The 19,075-nt window shown below is 45.6% G+C and overlaps 1 protein-coding gene and 1 pseudogene across 1 annotated transcript; both read left to right on the forward strand.

The window, feature by feature from the left end:
• The first annotated feature begins 378 nt into the window (after nt 1-378).
• On the forward strand, nt 379-1,729 carry LOC123397424 (annotated as a pseudogene).
• A 6,558-nt stretch (nt 1,730-8,287) lies between these two features.
• Nucleotides 8,288-9,696, forward strand: LOC123398076. The gene has a single exon (XM_045092582.1). The coding sequence runs from the start codon at nt 8,347-8,349 to the stop codon at nt 9,484-9,486; it is 1,140 nt and encodes a 379-aa protein (XP_044948517.1). The 5' UTR covers nt 8,288-8,346; the 3' UTR covers nt 9,487-9,696.
• Nucleotides 9,697-19,075: the final 9,379 nt, after the last annotated feature.

Here is a 19,075-nt window from a genome sequence, read left to right on the forward strand (position 1 = left end):
GGTGGACTTCGCTGAGACACGTGGCGCGAAGAGAAGACGGTTTACGGGAGAAAGAAATCAACCGATTGATTTAAAACGTTTCCCTTAATTTATGCACGTATGTATGTAGTTTGTCCCAACTGTTTCGGGGATAGAAAAAAACCATTTTGTGTAGAGCGTTTGGATGCTTACCTCCTAAGTATTTCACAAAAATTAATGTCCCTTATTTCACAATCTTGTTTCGGAAGAAAAAAATACGCACAGAAAAAACGTGTGTACAATAAAAAGGATTGCCAGGGACCAAACTGCTAGGGCACACTTTTCATCTCGGGATTATCGAAGGCGTGACGTTTAAAACTGAACCTACGGGGCAGATCCCTTTCACTCTCGGCCCTCACTTTCAGTCCAAACGAAGGAACGATTTTCCTACCCTAGAATTCCGGTCCCTGCCATGGCGGCGGCGGCCGGTCTCCACCAAGACATTCTGGCCCGTATCTTCCTCCTCTTGTCGTGCATCGCGGACTGCGTCAGGGCGTCCACCGTCAACAAGCACTGGCGCAGGGTTGCCCTGCAGAACCCGTCCCAGCTGCCATGGCTCCTCAGGCCGTCCACCGCCAGGACGGACAGCTATCGGATCTTCGGCGGCCTCGACGATCCGCGCCCGCCCCTCTTCGACATGGGCCGCGGGCCGCGCTTCTGCGGGTCCGCTCCGGGCGGCTGGTTCGTCATTTCATCCCGGCAGCAGCAGTGGCGTCGCCCTCCCCGACCGGGTGCGTATTCCCCTCGACTCCGGCGTCATCACGTGCCCCATGATGATCCGCGCAGCCGTCATGTCCGCCGCGCCGCCGTCTGCCGCCTGCTTCGTCGCCGCCATAACGTCCAGCCAGACCAACATGGCGTTCTGGCGCCCGGGCATGGACCCAGACCAACATGGCGTTCTGGCGCCCGGGCATGGACTGCTGGTTGTCGGCGCAGGTTGGGCCGACCCCGCGAAACGCCCAAGACCTCACTTACCACGACGGATGGTTCTGCGCCGTCGACTCTGATGATGGCCTCGTCTCCTACAAGCCGGAAATCGGCCCTGATGGTTCTTCGCTTACTATTCGACATCACGACTATAAATTAGATGGTCACCGGACCCAGGCCGCGCTCGGGGAGATCGTCTCCCGCTACCTCCTGCCATCCGCCTCCGGTGCCGATCTGCTGATGGTGAAAAGGTACGTCGCGCCGGCGAAAGGCGGCACCTGGAAGTTCCAGGTCTACAGGCTGCAGGAGGGACAGCCGGCTTCCTGGGGCTTGTACCAGATGACTGGGCAGGTGCTCTTCGTCGGCCGGGCCTGTTCCAAGGCCTTCGACATGGGGCACGCTGGCAGCCCGGGCTACATCTACTTCCTCGACGACGTTTACCCTGGCGGGCCACATAGTGTCCTCCAGCAGAATGAGTATCCATGCGCCGACACCGGTGGGTGGCGTTACTCAGTCCCCGGCGAGATTGAGGATTGCCTGCCATGGGCGCCCCCCTCGGACACGTCGCCGTGCATTTGGTACCACCATTAATTGAGCTACCCAGCAGGTTCAGTTTGAGGTATCATGGAGATTTCGATCAGTTTATTTGGAGTCTTATTTGTTGTTTGTATTTGCTCCTAGTCAGTGTTTGTTTGTTGTTGTGGTTGTGTCCTCGTCCTTCTATGGGAAACTGCATATCCAGTTTGTTGTATGCTCCAGGTCAGTATTTCAAACTATTGTTGTATGTCGTCGTTGTTGTCGTCAGTTAATTTGCAGGCTGTTTTGGTCCTCATTTCATCTATATGAATTCTCAACTATTTAGACTGCTACCAGCTTTATATGTTGTTTAAATTGTGTGTATGAGTTTCTGGTGTAAATTCTACTTCATTTCAGTAGTCCGCACAATTTCTTATTGAATCATATGATTGCATCTCTCAGTGGTAGAGGTGTTTTTCATGTCTTCCCTGTTTGCATTACACAGTTGATGAGATGAGCAGCAACGGAATATTTGATTTCAGGTGTAGAGAGCAACTAGTACCAAATAGTGATTTCATGTTGAAGACTCAGTTTTTCTTACATGACCCTTCTTCACTTCTCAGCTGATTATTTGAGGTGTTTTAGCGGCTTATTGCATCGTCGAATGTGGTTGTCATTGAAACTGAAAGTTCCATATCCAGTTTGTTGTATGTGCTTAATTTGAAGACATTTTTCGAACTCATTTCATCTATGAAATTATGAAGTATTTAGACTGCTATGCTAGCTACCTATATAGGTTTGTTTGATTTCTATATACTTCTCATTTCTTTTCTGGCTTCCTAATATTTGAATTATGTGCATGTTATTCTGGTATAAATTCTACTATTGATTTTGATGTATTTCGCCCTATTTTCAGTAGTGCACACAATTTCTGATTGTAGCGTACGATTGCATATGTTAGTGGCAGAGATGTTTTCCATGTCTCCCTTGTTTGCATTACACGTACGAACCAGCACAGTTCATGAGATGATCAGCAACTGAATATTAGATGTCTGTTCAGGTGTAGAGATCTACTAGTTCTGATTGTATGTTGAATACTCTAGTCTTTATTAGATGACCCTTCTTCACTTCTCAGCTGATTATTTGATGTGTTTTAGAGGCATATACTTATTATATAATCGATGCGCTTGTCTATCAAACTAAAAGTTCCATATCCATTTTGCTGTATGTGCTTAATTTTATGCCCTTTTTCCAACTCATTTCATCTATCAAATTGTGTAATATTTAGACTGCTACTAGCCAAAGTTTTAAATAGTGGGCTATGACTAATAGGGGCGGCCCTCCAGCGCTATTGACCAATGGAGACTGGGTTCCAGTGAGCTCGTTTTTTTAAAAACATATTTATACAACGCAACAAAATCATATTTTTTGTACATATACAAATAAATGTTTAACACGTTCGAGAAAAGTTGGAGAACAATATAGTTTCATACGTGGCGTACACAAAAAAGGCAAATACGTAAATGAAAATGGGTCAATTTGTTTTTGTTGTTGGGCCTACATTTCTGTGTTTTCTGCACAACATGCAAATCATAATATTTTTGAATGAAAATTTCCAGATCCGTCACGAATATGTATAAGTTTTCACAGGATTTTTTTGAATTTTTTTAATATTTGGAAATACCATTGTTGAAGATTTTGAAAAAAAATGCTCCATGGAACCCGGCCTCCATGTAGCACTCGGCTGTAGCCCACTATAACCGGCTATTTCGTGAGTTTAGTGGGCTATACCACATAGCGGCACCTTCTCAAACTTCGCTACTAGCTACCTGTAAAGGTTTGATTTCTATATGCTTCTCATTTTCTCTGGCTTCCGAGTATTTGAATTATGTGTATGATTTACCGCTGTAAATTCTAATTCAGATTTTGATATTTTCTGCAGTATTTTCAGTAGCGCACAAAATTTCGGATTGTATATTATGAATGCATCTGTCCGTGGCAGACATATTTTTCATGTCTCCCCAGTTTGCATTGAGATGAGATGATATGCAACTGCATATTTCATGTTTATTCAGGTATGCAACACTAGTACTGAATGTCTGTTCAAGACTCTAGTCTTTGTATGAACCTTCTTCACTTCTCAGATGAATATGTTTGATGTGTTTTAACGACATATATTTATTATATATTTTCCATTTCTGCCACTGAAAAACCTCACTTCCTTGAATACAATATCGTAAATGGGCACACCTATATTGTACATGGTTATCCCTCCATCTACTAATACAAGGCCACTTCATATATCTTTCTCTAGCTTTGACCATTAATTTTACCAACAAAATGTGAGTCATATGTCATAAAAAGTATGCCATTGGATGCACATTTGAAAGAACTTTTCAAGAATCTATTTTTTACGAATTATATCCCATATTTTGTTGACCGAAATTAGAAGTCAAAGCTTGATACGAAAAACAAAGTGGCCTTGTATATAAAAATGGAGTACTCATTATATGTTATTCATTTAGCAAGGAACAAGAGCTTAAATTTGTGATTATCTTGTTAGCAGCATTTAGCTAAACCAAGTCAAAAGAGGTGCATCTGCCGTCATCGTGGTCATCATGGTTCGCGAGTAGAAGGCTCCACCGTCAAAATAAGCTGCAAGAAAGAAGTGCACCAGGTAATGTTGTAATTTACTCGATTTATATGTCCTTCCATCCATTCTTCTACGGTTATTGATCTGTAAGGCTTTTTTTCTCCATGATTCTAGCTGATGTTGTTGCGGAAGGAAGACCAATGCGAGCAAGAAGATGAGGTAGGAGGCAGCCTAAGTGGGGCTGCTTCTCGTTGCTGTGAGAAGCCCTTCTTTCTTGGTGCTAACCCCTCCTGTTCACATGAGTATATTCCAGATTTGGCCAGGTAGAGGTGGAAACGTTGGCATCTCTTTTGACTTGGTTTAGCTAGATCTTTTACGGTTTCACACCTCTCCTTTGCTTTTCCTTTTCTTTAGTTTCTGAAGGTTTATGTCCTGGTAAGTGTTGGTTTTGTTGGGCAGCGCTGAACATAAAGTGTTAACTAGCGTTAGTGAACTGATTATCATTTTCCCCTTTTATTATTGTTAAATGAAGATTGTTCTTTGAAAGCGCACAGAATATATATGAATTTGTGTTGCTATCAATGGACATTTCCTGTGTTCAATTTAGAACACTGCGGTTCGGGCGCATGTTGCAAGTGATATACCTATGGAGTGAGAAAACTAAAGCAAGTGTACAATATTTTGATATCGAAGAAGGACAAGGAGGTTTGTGCATATATATCCTGAAAAGGATATATCAGATGCTCCCAATCTCCAAGCCATTATTGGTCTTCCTCTTTGAATCCTAGGCAAATATGAACTGATGAAATAGGTAGAATAACCCAGTACCCCCTCCATAAATTAATATAAGGAATTTTTTATACTTTCATAGTGTCAAAAAACATCTTATATTAAGTTAAAGGTGTAGTATGTCCTACCAGGGCCCTGTGTACTTGCGGGTGTTTTACTTAGCATATAAACGAAGTAATGAATCCTGAGTCGCATGGTACCAAATTTCCAAGGCAAGGTCTTGGTCCAGTACAACTGATTCGAGTTTTGATTTCCAGCATTGTTTCACCAAAGCTTGTTCATATCTCCTTTTTGATAATATATAGTTTCTTGCTTCTAAATATCAGGGGCAGTGCCTTGGCTGTAAAATCTCATCAAAGAAGAATAGGTGATCTTTTGTTCAACGCTATCCTGGAATTTTAACACAAAGCTTTGTGATCTTCGCCATGTAATTGTGATAATTTCTAGAAAAATGCAAGTCGCATGATGTGTGTGTGAGCCATGGTAATAAACTGCAATCTTTCTAAATTCACTCATGACCCGATATTTCAATAAGTCATGAAGGTAAGTGCATCTTACATTCCTTATAAACTGATGCAGTTAAGCTTCCACCATCTTCTTGTGTTGAACGAAATGTGTTACCGTGTTAGCTGCCAGCAACCTACAATTGTATTTATTTTACAAGGTATGTTCTGTTGCATTACCAGATGTCAGATGAAGTTAGTTATGAGAAACACGAAATGTGGATAGGACAAGATACAAAGATAAGGGAGCTGCTAGGAATATAGTCTCCTACTTAAAGATCAATCCACTGCTTCTTGCAAGTATAAGTGTTGACTTCCTTCTTTTTCCATCTTCTTTACATTTTTTTAGAGCAATCCACACGTGTGCATTTCTCCCTTATGTTGACTTCCTTCTTTTTCCAAGATATTTTGCACATGGATATAGGAGCCAACATTCTTATGACTGATGTTGTACAACTTATGCTACTTAGCCAATTACAATTCAATTATTTTGTCTCGGAATATTAATTTTTGAATTAGTAGGTACTCTGAAGAATGAGCTATCGAATCAAAAGCTAACGACCTATCATTATCAGTTGCTCTAAATCACACACATTTCTATATTAGAATAATTGTGTGATATATGTGATTTTCGGTTATTCCGTGGCAACACGCGGTCATTTGGCTAGTTAAGATGTACATGTGACGTGGTCGACATTAATTCCATGTCAATTTGTTATCACATGACAGTGGTGCCTGCACTGGACCTCCAATGCCTCTTTAGTAATTCGATAAATATCCCTAACAATAATTTGACAAATATTCGTTTGCAGAAGTACTAGGATCGGAATAAGCAGCCATCATGCATGTTACGTGATCGTCAATGCATCGTCAATGAGACATGGATTTAGTTTGGAGAGAAAAGAATGTACAGGAAGTCAAGGTCATGTACTTATGTAGACCAAACCTTAGAGCGACCTCGTTAGGGCATGGTCTGTAGCACCTCGTTTATTTGTACCACCAAAAAAGCATTTAAGTTGATAGGGAGGCATGGCTTACACAGCAGCCACACCATACTATTGTGACTGATATTACCATCTAGGATTACATGTTCTCTAGTAAAAAAACATTACTCCCTCTAATCCATATTAATTGTCCTGATTTAGTCGTGACAATTAATTTGGATCAGAGGGAGTATTACATTTTAAATGCTATGAACTAAAGAGGTTGGGAGTTCAGTTTTAAAAGAAAGAAAAATTGCATAGCTGTAGATAAGAGTAAAAAAAGGCGGTAACCTGTGCCCGTGCGTCGGCCCAAAATTTGAACAGGTCCAACCCTGACAATTAGATGCGTCCCCGCATAGCTGTCAGATCGTGTCCTTACTGCACTTTCACCCTTGCATGTTTTCAGATCTAAAGAAATCGCCACACCAGCTCAAATCGGCCGCCTCCGTCACCACTTCGTACAGGGCAGAGCCGTCCTCCGGACCGCATGTTGTCCCTGCCACCGGGACCAAGCGCCATGGACGCAGCTCCATCGCCCACGCTCGTCATGGATGGATCTTGCGCTCGCCGCCTGCTCACGCCATGGACACCGTCTTCAGCCTCCGCTTCGCGTCGCCGCCAGTGCCAGCCACCGGGATGCTCCTCAAGGTTGACTCCTCCGGCCGCCTGCGCGCGCTCAGCACGGCCTACTCCCTCACGGTGGCGTGCGCCATGCTCTCCACCGGCTGTAGCTTTTACACGTGTCGGTTGAAGCCATTGTAGCAAAAATTGATACCGATTGTAGCAAAAATCAAAACCGATTATAGCAAAAAAAATGTTGGATGGCCGCGGCTACAACTCCGGCGAATTCAGGTTGCAACTCTGACGAATATGGATGTAGTTTTTTTAGTGGAAGGTTGTAGCAAAAATATGCCCGCTCGCCGTCGGCCTGTGTACCTTCGTCGAAGGCCATCCCTCCGACATCGCAGAACTGCTCGATGTTGGCGACCGCAACGTACAGCAGGTCGGGCACCGTGTCCAGCTACTTCTTCAACATCGCCGCGTTGTCCAGCGTCGCCACGAGCATCGCGTACTTCGCCGCCATCCCATAGACCTTGCCGGCGTACACGTCGAACTTGTCACCGTCGTCCATCCGCAGGCAATCAAACTGCCCGCGCAGCGTCGCCGGTCGCGCACCCTTCACCCGTTGGCTTCGGCGCTACCTGCGTCAGCACCACCTCCAACAACATCGTCGGCAGCATCGCCCGCGCCGTCTTGCTCCGGCCAACGTCAATCGCCGGACCTTCCGCCGACCCCACCACACCCCATAGCCCCTGGGCCTCCAGGATCGCCTCCACCTTGATCGCCGAGGAGGTGTAGTTCGTCGGTGCCAATGGTGGGATCTGCATCGACCCCGACGCACCGCCACTGCCGTACGCGACCAGCGACATGGCCGTAGGCGATCACCGCTCCACGAGGCTTTGTTACCAATTATTGATGCAAAAATGGAACCGTGGACTGCCGGCAATCGCCGGAGACAAGATCAGAGGGAGGAAGAGGAACATAGAGGAATTTCCCGGTGCTCGAACACCACCGCCGCCCGCACGGCGTTCTCTGTATTTTTCCTGAGCACGAGCTCAGCTGCCTCACCGATTACACAGGTTGGAGGGTGGGCTTTATACGCGTGTGGTCGCACGCGCCTCGCCGCACCCACACTCCCACTCGCCACGCCCCGCACGTCTCAGGCTCGTGTGTTGAATTTTTAAAGGAAGGCCAGCCGAACGTCGGCGCCGACGTCCAGTGCATAATTTCTAACCGTATGATGAATTGCCTTCATACCCAATTGACCCGGTCACATTCCTAAAAAAACAAATTGGAAGTAAATAAACGGGATTTCCAGGGACCAAACTGCTAGGGCGCAGGAGTGACGTTAAAACCGAAGCTAGGGATCGATCCCCTTCACTCTCACCCACCTCGTTTCCCGTCCAATTGTCCAAACATCCTACCCCTTGGAATCGCGCGGTGTCCTGCCAATGCCATGGCGGCGGCGCGGCCATGGTCCAGCCTCCACGAAGACCTTCTCGCCAGCATCTTCCTCCTGCTAGCGTGCTTAACGGACCTCGTCAGGGCGTCCGCTGTCAGCAAGCACTGGCGCCGGGTCGCCCTGCACAACGCGTCCCCGCTGCCATGGCTCCTCAACCCCTCCACCGCCCGGACCGATTGCTATCGGATCTTCGGCGGCTTCGCTGATCCGCGCCCGGCCCTCTCCGACGAGATCGAGGGCCGCGGGGCACGTTTCTGTGGCTCCGCTCCGGGCGGCTGGGTCGTCGTGCAGAACCGACCAACCTGCAGAACCCATCACTGGCGCGGCCATGCCATGCTCAACCTCCGCACCGGCGAGCGCGTCCCCCTCCCGGACCGTGTGCGCATCCCAATTAAATCCGACGGCATCAGGTGCCCCATGATGATACGCGCCGCCGTCATGTTCGCCGCGCCACCGTCTCACGCCTGCGTCGTCGCCGCCCTCACGTCCATCCAGACAATCATGGCCTTCTGCAGCCCGGGCGTGGACTGCTGGTCTTCGTTGCCAGCAGAGATGACGGCTCCCCCCGACGCCCAAGACCTGACTTACCACGACGGATGGTTCTGGGCAGTCGACTCACATGATGACCTCTACTGCTACAAGGCCAAGATTTCGACATCTACGCGTACCATTCTACAGCGTGGCTACCAGATCCGTGCTCCCCGGACCAACTTGGCACCTGGGGAGATCGTGTCCCGCTACCTCCTGCCCTCTGCCTCCGGCGCCGATCTGCTCATGGTCAGGAGGTTCACCTCGCCAGCTAAAGGCCGCACCACGCGGTTCCAGGTCTTCAAGCTACAGATGCAAGAGGAGGGCCGGCCAGCTTCCTGGCGCGACTACCAGATGACCCGGCAGGCGCTCTTCGTCGGATGGGCATGCTCCAAGGCATTCGACACGGGGCATGCCCGCAACCCGGGCTACATCTACTTCCTCGACGACGTCTACCCTGGCGGTCCGCATAGTTTCCTCCAGCAGAAGGAGTATCCCAGCACGGACGTTGGCGGGTGGCGTTACTCAGTCTCCGACGAGATCGTGCGCTGCCTGCCATCGGCGCCCCCCTCGGACACCTCACCGTCCATTTGGTACCATCATTAATTCATTGAGTCATACATACCCAGCAGGTTCAGTTTGAGGCGTCACATCATAGAGATTTTGATCATTCAGTTTAATTAGAGCCTTTGTTGTTTGTGTTTGCTCCTGGACAGTGTTTCTTTGTTGTTGTAGTCGTCGATGTGGTTGGTGTTGTAGTACGAGAAACTGAAAGTTCCATATCCAGTTTGCTGTATGTGTGCGAAACTTGATGTCTGTTTTCAAACTCATTTCATCTATAAGAAATTTAGACAACATGCTACCAGCTATATATGTTTCTTAAATTATGTGTATGGATTTCTGGTGTAAATTCTGCTTCAGATTTTGATGTCTTCCGCCGTATTTTCAGTAGTGCACAAAATTTCTGATTTTATCGTTTGATTGCATCTGTCAGTAGCAGAGGTGTTTTTAATGTCTCCCCTTTTTTGCATCGCACGCAAGAATAAGCACAGTTGATGATCTGATCTCAATTCAATATTTGATGTTTTTTTAGGTTTAGAAATGGACTACTACGTACTGATTGTATCTTGCGGACTCGAGGCTTTATTAGATATGAGCCTTCTTCATTTCTCAGCTAATTGTTTGATGTGTTTTACCGGCATATACTTATTACATCGTTGATGTGGTTGTTGTTTAGACTAAAAGTTCAATATTCAGTTTCTTGTATGTGCTTAATTTGAAGTCCTTTTTTGAACTCATTTCATCTATGAAAATGTGATGTATTTAGACTACTACTAGCTACCTATATAGTTTTTTTATTTCTATATGCTCTTTTTTTCTGGCCTCGTAGTATTTTAATTGTGTGTATGATTTTCTCCTGTAAATCCTAATTCAGATTTTGATATTTTCCGCCGTATTTTCATTAGTGCACGCAATTACTGATTGTATCGTATGATTGCATCAGTCAAAAAGCTGGCAGAGGTGTTTTTCATGCTCCCCTGTTTGCATTGAGATGAGATGATCTGCAACTGAATATTTCATGTGTCTTCTTGATGTATTTTGAAGACTACTCTTTGCATGACCCTTCTTCACTTCTGAGCTGAAGGTTATATGTGTGCTTTAGCGGCATATATATACTTATTATATGTTTTCCATTTATGCCACTGAAGAAACCCCATTTCCTTGAATACAACATCATAAATGGGCACACTCCAACCGATTTATTGATGTGAGCCGAGCAACACAAATAGTACTTATGATATTACATTGAAGTTCAGTATCAAGCCGTTATATCTAAGCTCCACGTGGTATGTTTACCATGCCCTTGTGGGCCTCTAAATTGTATCTAGTAAGATCATATATAGATAGCCAGAGCAGACTGAGCGTGACCAAATCGGATATGCTGGTTCACTTAGGAGAATATTGACCATGTGCAAGTAAAACCAGTTACCTTTTCATTTTACATAACATATGAGAATATATTATTTCTTGGCATTGATTGTGATCCACCAGACCATCAAAATGAACGAACGGGTCCAAGTATGAACGCGGGCTAAAGTTTATATTTTCTTGTTAGTAGTATTTAAGCGATTGTTGATGCATCTTACTAGTTTAACCATCATTCATCGACTTGTCTTGTCTCCTTAGATAATGATGTCATGGCGGGTGAACCTCGGAGCCATGATTTAATTTTTCCTCCTATCTTCTAATCCTCTAATCCAGGATGGGGAACCAACATCCGATTGTTAAATCTCTGTTGATGATGTAGTACGGCTGACATATCGACACCATCTATCCTACTATTGCTATAGATATTTGAGAAAGGCTTGCAAACAAAGAGAATGTTATGGCCAAGAGCATAGTGCAATTCAATGAAGGAACTAGATGGTTCATATTCACTGCAAACCCTGTAATATATTTGTCGTGTTGCTGCTAAGGGGATTTAGAACACCTCTGCTAGCACAACATCGGTTGGACCCCGTGCGTAGTATCCCTGGGAGCAATAATGATGCTATATCAAAACTATCTTGGTGTTCGTGACACTGCGTCAGTTCATAAATTTCACTATCTCACAATGTCTTTTGTGCTGCCGGGCCTTTGTATTGTGGAAACTCATATTGCACTTAATCGAATGGGCGGTTTGGATGGTATGCTTTTTTTTACTCGAGCTTTGGTGTTGCAAGTAGTTGTCGTAGTGGGCTGGCTTCATAAGTTTTTTTGGGAACAATGATGTTAACATGGAAATAAAAGAGCTCAGGAAATCTAGTAGTATACTAAAGTAGGAGGGGAACTAATGGAACTGGCATTCAGGTGCACCCTCTAAAGAAAAGTTAGTCATTGCATAAATGGTCAAGAAATCATGTACTCTGAAGAAAAGTTAGTCATTGCAATGACTTCTGAAGAAAAGTAATTAAGAAAAATAATTTGCTAAGAAATGACTTCTGTGGTATTGTTCGACTAAAAAAAAATCAACGCTATATTTTTTTTAAACAGTTAGGATTGCTTACTACACATATCAGGTAGTAAATCAACACTATATTAGAGGTACTATTCCCTCCATATTGTCAGGACAAAATGTATTTTTGGTCAAATTTTTTGAGGGAGCTTTTCTTTGCCGAAATTTGTATACAAGTACTGAAATAGTAGGGCAAGTATGTTTTAAAAACTTTTGACTATTTTTTACTTTTTCTGAATTGCTAAAAAAATTCTGGATAATTTTCTTTCAGAATCATCTACAACCAGGTGTATCAGGGTATTTGCCTAGTATTGTACTTGTAGTAGTAGTTGTTGTTGTTGTCATTGTTGTATGTATGAACTGTGGTTGCTTTAGACTGATGCACACCTATACATGTTGTTTGATTTTATACGCTTCAGATTTTTCTGAATCCTAGTTATGTTTAAGATTTTGTGCCGTAAATTCTACTTGAGAATTCGAGATCCATTTAGATGCTGACATGGTATCTTAAGTAGTACACACAATTTTTGATTCTATTCCTTGATTGCATCTGCTGGCGCCAGAGGTATTTTCCATGTTTCCCATACATGGGTGCAGGTAAGAACAGCACAATAGATGATCTGCGTCTGAATATTTGATGTGTATTTAAGCATACAGCAAGTAACGACTGCTGACTGAATGTTGTAGACTCCCTTCTTTAATTCTTAATATGTTTCCAACTATTTTCTATGCAGAATGTTTGATGTTTGTTCGTGGCATATACTTATTATATGTTATCCATTTATGAGACTGAAGAGAACTTATTCCTCTCTTCATCTCGTGCTGCTCTCAGGAAAAATTGTATCTCTAGCAATAGACGTAGAAATTCTGACATTATATTGCAGATCAGGATTAAATTGTCTTTGATCTAAGCTATGTGGTATGTTAACTGAGCATCCTTGTGGGTGTTGCTCCCAATCTTTATAGCTGAGAAAGTGCATCCATAGCCACATCAAATGGGACAGGCTGAGTCACTTATGACAATATTTTCTACGATAATATTCGTCTATATGTTCTACATCAAATGTCCTCCGTTAGATCCATGTAGTAGAAATCTAGAAATCATTCACATGACATGATCCAGTTCGCCTTTCAAATTACTTGTTCATTTTATATAACATGGAAATGTACTGTTTTTTTCTTGCAAATATAGATCGTGATCTGCATCACTACCGAAGTAAAATAAGAGATCCAAGGATGGACATGAGCTAAAATTTATGATTAGCTTGTTAGAAGCATTTCGATGCTAATTCCGATATGATAGATATTCATTCGACGTAAAACTGCTATCACAGGACAATAGTGCCTGCACTGGACCTCCATTGCCTCTTTAGCAATTTTAGGAATATCCTCTGAATTTTCTTTTTGATCAATATTCATTTGCAAAAGTACTAGCTAGGATCAACATAAGCACACATCACGCATGTTATTGATGCGTCTTATTAGGTTAACCAACATCCCGTTGTTTTTCTGTTCCTGGCTCGCCAACAACTTCTGGTCGGTCTAGTGTCACTACTCATTACTACTACTACTGTTTGACAAAAGGCGTGTAAAATAATAGCCTCATGACCAAGATCATGCATGGTGCGACTGAAGGACAGGACGGGTCAGAAGGTTCATTATCCTATGCAGACCAGGTGACGTGTTGCTGCCAAGGGAAACTACATGTAGTCATGCCACTGACATGGTCGGCAACCTAAAAAATACAGTACTAGCTACAGCCGTGCGTGCGAGAGAGAAAAGACCAGGAAGCGGAGAGACATGGTTTGGTTTGGTGGAAAAATAATGTAAAAGAAACTTCTCCTTTGGAGCGACCTTGTTAGGGAGGTGTTGTGAGTTAATCACGTTGCCCTCTACACATAGGATCAGGAAAAAAGCCAAAGCGAGTCCTAATAGTATTAGGATACCTAGTCCTAGTCTATTCCATAGTCCTTGTGGATGTGTATAAAAGGCACCCTAGGGATGGTGCTTGTAACACCAGATCAGATAGCAAAGCAATACAAAGTATTATGAGAGGCTCGACACGAGCCTGTGGCCATCAACGATTCAGTGCCTTCGCGTTTTTACGTTCTTCTTGAGAGAGCCGAATTGATCCATTGCCACGTGATTGATCCAATCAACCGAAGCTAGCCGGCTGAAGCGTATTCATACGTAAGTCTCTGGCTAGTTCCACGTACGTGTGTACAAGGGCTAATCGATCAAGCTGCTAGTGTGCTTGTTCGAGTAGCTTTGCACGTACACATACGTGGTGCTTCTGGGTGTTTTGATCTACGGTTTAAAAGCCAACAATTGGTATCAGAGCCTCGACGATCTACGATCTACGATCAATTGGGAAAGAATCAATAGACTCCTTTTCGGGAGCGATTCATCCTTGGACAGCGACGCTAAGTCGGTCAAGTCCGGCAACGGCGGTGCCAAGGCGAACAAGAACGGCGATAAGGTGAAGAAGGGCGGCAAGTCAGCGACTAGTGGTGGGGGAATGGGCGGCGCCAACGTGCAGGCGCATCGCAACATCCCCATCCAGTACCCGATGCTCACCGACGCCAACTATTGCGTGTGGGTGGTGAAGATGAAGATTATTCTCCGAACCCTCCGAGTGTGGCAGGCAATCACGGATGATGACGTCGATGACGAGTCCGACGAAGGTGCCATGGCCGTCATAGCCCAGTCCATGCCGGATTCCGTTCTGATGACATTTGCGGAGTTCGAGACGGCAAGAGAGACGTGGAACACACTCAAGGAGATGAGGAACCAAGGCTCGGGCACAAGTGTTGAAGCATCAATTTCACAAGTTGCAGATGGAGGAAACTGAATTGGTGAATGACAACGCCCTGCGTCTTACTACTTTAGTGGAAGAGATCCGCGCGCTTGGTGCAAAGCTCGAGGAGACCGAGATTGTGTAGAAATTTTTCAGTTCGGTGACTGACAAATTCACGTGCATCATCGGCACGCTCGAGTAGCATTACGACATCGACGATATGACCATAATGGAGGCGATCGGACGCCTGCGGACGTGGGAAGAGAATGTTCATGGTTGTCGGAAAGGAAACGGAGGAGGTAGTGACCAACGCATGTACTCGCATGCAGATTGGGAGTCCCCAAGTAGCAAAGGAAGGCGTGATGGCAACGAAGGCTCAAGCAACGCAACGCGCGGCGAACAAACCGGAGAAGGCAAAGGAAAAGGCAAGCCACAAGGTTGTGGTAAGGCTGACCAATCTAAAGGCGGAAGCAACGGAACTTGGATATGTCCGAGGTCAAGTGCTATAACTGCAACGAGATGGGTCACTTTGCAAAGGATTGTCTGGAGCCTGACAAGCGAGGGATCAAGGGGAATTTGGCAAAGGAGGAAGACGAAGGTCCAGGTCTTCTGATGGCCGAAGTTTGTGATCTCGCTGAAACAATGATTGTGAAACCAAGCCGGAAGGTGCTACTTCATGAGAAGAATGTGACACCTAAGTTATCCGGGGATCACAACGTGTCGTGGTATCTCGACACGGGTGCCAGTTACCACATGACGGGATGCAAGGAGAAATTTCTCGAGCTGGAATATGATGTTGAAGGCTCGGTCAAGTTTGGTGATGGTTCAAATGTGGAGATTTATGGGCAAGGATGTGTCCTCTTCGAGGGTCTCACAGGCGAACATCGCATACTCACCGGAGTGTACTACATCCCACGGCTTCGCAACAATATCATCTCTCGGAAGCTTGACGAGAATGGATGCAAGGTGGGTATCGACAATGGAGTGATGACGATCTTCGACAACCTCCGAAATGTGCTAGCTCGTGTTACTCGCACACGGAACAGGCTTTATATCCTCAACCTTGATCAATCTCAACCGGAGTGTTGGCTCGCCAAGAGTGATGATGATTCGTGGTTATGGCATGCTAGATTTGGACATGTTAACTTCTACGCCTTGAAGAAGATGTCAAAGATGGAGATGGTATCCGAGATACCATTTATCGACCATGTTAATCGAGTATGTGATGGGTGCTTGGTTGGAAAACAGCACCGCATGTCGTTCCCTGCTCAGTCTACCTATCGTGCAAGTGATGCACTCGAGCTGCTCCATGGTGATCTATGTGGCCCTATCACCCCGACAACTCACGGAGGAAAGAAGTACTTCTTCCTTGTGGTAGATGACTACTCGAGATATATGTGGGTCATTCTCCTACGATCTAAAGATGAGGAGTTTGAAGCGTTCAAGAAGCTAAAGGCTGCAACGGAGATGGAACACAAGCTGAAGGTTCGTGCTCTACGGATAGATCGCGGCGGAGAGTTTACGTCGAATGAGTTCAACGACTACTGCGAGAAGATTGGCATAAAAAGGTTCCTCACGGCACCTTACACGCCGTAGCAGAACGGGGTCGTTGAAAGGCGCAATCGAACCGTTGTTGACATGGCAAGGAGTTTACTCAAGAGCAAGAACCTGCCGGGGACTTTTTGGGGAGAAGCTGTCTCGACGGAAGTCTATCTTCTCAACCGGCCTCCAACGAAGGCCGTGATCGGCAAGACTCCGTATGAAGAAATTTACGGACATAAGCCGAATGTGTCTCATCTACGGACGTTCGGGTGCGTGGCACATGTGAAGACGGCGGAGCCACATCTCTCAAAGCTTGCCGATCGTAGCACCAAGATGGTGTTCATTGGATACGAGAGGAGTTCCGGCACCAAGGCATACCGCTTCTACGATCCACAAACCAAGTATCTATGGATTTCACGCGACGTCGTGTTTGAAGAAAACCAAGCGTGAAATTGGAGCGCCGTAGCCGACGATGCTCCAAACAGTAACATATTTACAGTTGAATTTCCAACTGACGATGATGCAGGAGAGGACGTCCAGGTGGTTGGCAAGACGCCCAACCAAGGTGACCACAATGGTAGTGATCATCATGGTGCCGACACCGACGATGACGTGCATAGGTCGCAAGGAGATAGCGACAACAACGTGCACGACATGGGTGGAGATCTCGACGACAACATCGACAACGAAGCGCATAGTGACGACGACAATCAAGATGATGGTCATGATCACGACGATTACGCCGACGACGCGGATGTCCATGACACACCCGGGACTCAGCCATCTCCCTCAAGTGCATCAACATCGACACAATTTGGGTCACCTCCTTCGCAAACTATAACGGACTCCTCGGGGCCTCGTCGCTGCAAGACGCTCAAGAAAGTCTACAAGTACACAAAACCACTTACGCTCGAGTACTCCGGACTATGTCTGTTCGGAGTTGAGGAGCCGGCAAACTTTTTGGAGGCGAGCAAAAGTCCTAGTTGGACGCACGCCATGGATGAGGAGATGAAGGCGATTGAGAGCAATGGCACGTGGACTTTGGTAACCCGACCTCCAAACCAAAATGCGATTGGTTTGAAGTGGGTTTACAAGTTAAAGAAGGACACGGAGGGTGCCATTGTGAAGTACAAGGCAGGACTCGTTGCAAAGGGCTACGTACAACGTCAAGGAATTGACTATGATGAGGTGTTTGCACCGGTTGCTCGAATCGAGACGGTGTGAGTGCTCCTAGATTTGGCAGCACAAGAAGATTGGAAGGTTCATCATATGGATATTAAATCTGCTTTCCTCAACGATGATCTCACAGAAGAAGTGTACGTAGAACAACCCCTCAGCTACGAGAAGAAAGACGAACAAGCGGAAGTTGACAAACTCAAGAAGGCACTTTACGGGATGATGCAAGCGCCAAGAGCTTGGAATTCAAAGTTAGACTAAAGTATGATCACACTCAGGTTCAAAAGATGTGCCCTCGATGATCCGAAGGACGGTCTACAAAGCACCAAAGAAGAGGTGAAGATTGAAGACATGACCAAAATGGAGTGTTGTCATCAAGCTACGGACGAGTCGACGACAGTAAAGACGGTCCATGAAATGCTGCAAGGGACGGCAAAGGCCATGCCGATGATAACAGTTATGAGAAGCAGTAATCGTGTTTGGGACCCAGGTCGGAAGTAAGGACATCGTGATTAGGGGGTGAATGTGAGTTAATCACGTTGCCCTGTACATATAGGATAAGGAAAAAAGCCAAACCGAGTCCTAGTAGTATTAGGATACCTAGTCCTAGTCTATTTCCATAGTCCCTTGTGGATGTGTATAAAAGGCACCCTAGGGGTGGTGCTTGTAACACGAGATCAGATAGCAAAGCAATACAAAGTATTACGATAGGCTCGACATGAGCCCGTGGCCATCAACGATTCAGTGCCTTCGCGTTTTTACGTTCTTCTTGAGAGAGCCGAGTTGATCCGTTGCGGCGTGATTGATCCAATCAACCGAAGCTAGCCGGCTCAAGCGTATTCATACGCAAGTCTCTGGCTAGTTGCACGTACGTGTGTACAAGGGCTAATCTATCAAGCTGCTAGTGTGCTTGTTCGAGTTAGCTTTGCACGTACACATATGTGGTGCTTCTGGGTGTTTTGATCTATGGTTTAAAAGCCAACAGGTGTGGTTGGTAGAGTTGTGTCGAATATTGTATACGAGTTGGGTTCCATATGAACTTGGTGTTGTAGTTTGGGTAGGATATATGTAGTGTCGTAGTCGGACACGTTATACCCTTGGCCTCTTATATATTGGTGTTGCCACTAGGCAACTCGTCAGCTACAACACACGAGGGAGAAGATAGTTTTGCGTCGTCTAACTGCCTGACGGCTTTTTTGCTTTCTCTTCTTCTTATTCCTTCTCCAAGAGACTCTCGCTTCATACGCCACGCCCGCCCTCGAGGCGCCATCCCACGTCGAGCGGATCATGATCACGGACGAGCTGTTGCTGGCCCGCCGTGAACGCAGCACGACTCGGCCTCTACTCTTATGTGAAAGGAGAAAACAATCTCTGACGCTAACTGAGTTATCACGCTACTGAGAAATAACAGAACTAAGCCTACTCCTGTCTATGAGCTAACACGACTCAAGTAACCCAACAAATCACCCCTTACTTGCATCGTCCAGGCTGTACCTCCTCGATGCCGATCCGCTTCTTCATTTCAATGAACTGAACTCTGCCCAGGGACTTGGTGAGAGCATTTGCGAGCTGATCTTCAGTGCCCACATAGTCGATGTCTACCTTTCCGGTTTCAACGCAGTCTCGGATGAAGTGATATCTCAAGTCAATATGCTTGCTCCGATCGTGATGTACTGGGTTCTTAC

This window comes from Hordeum vulgare, chromosome 5H, assembly GCF_904849725.1.
Source record: "Hordeum vulgare subsp. vulgare chromosome 5H, MorexV3_pseudomolecules_assembly, whole genome shotgun sequence".
NCBI classification, from domain to species: domain Eukaryota; kingdom Viridiplantae; phylum Streptophyta; class Magnoliopsida; order Poales; family Poaceae; genus Hordeum; species Hordeum vulgare.

Bases quoted from the DNA above. Each gene is read 5' to 3' on its own strand.
- LOC123398076 (XM_045092582.1), top strand. From the start codon at position 8,347: ATGGCGGCGGCGCGGCCATGGTCCAGCCTCCACGAAGACCTTCTCGCC.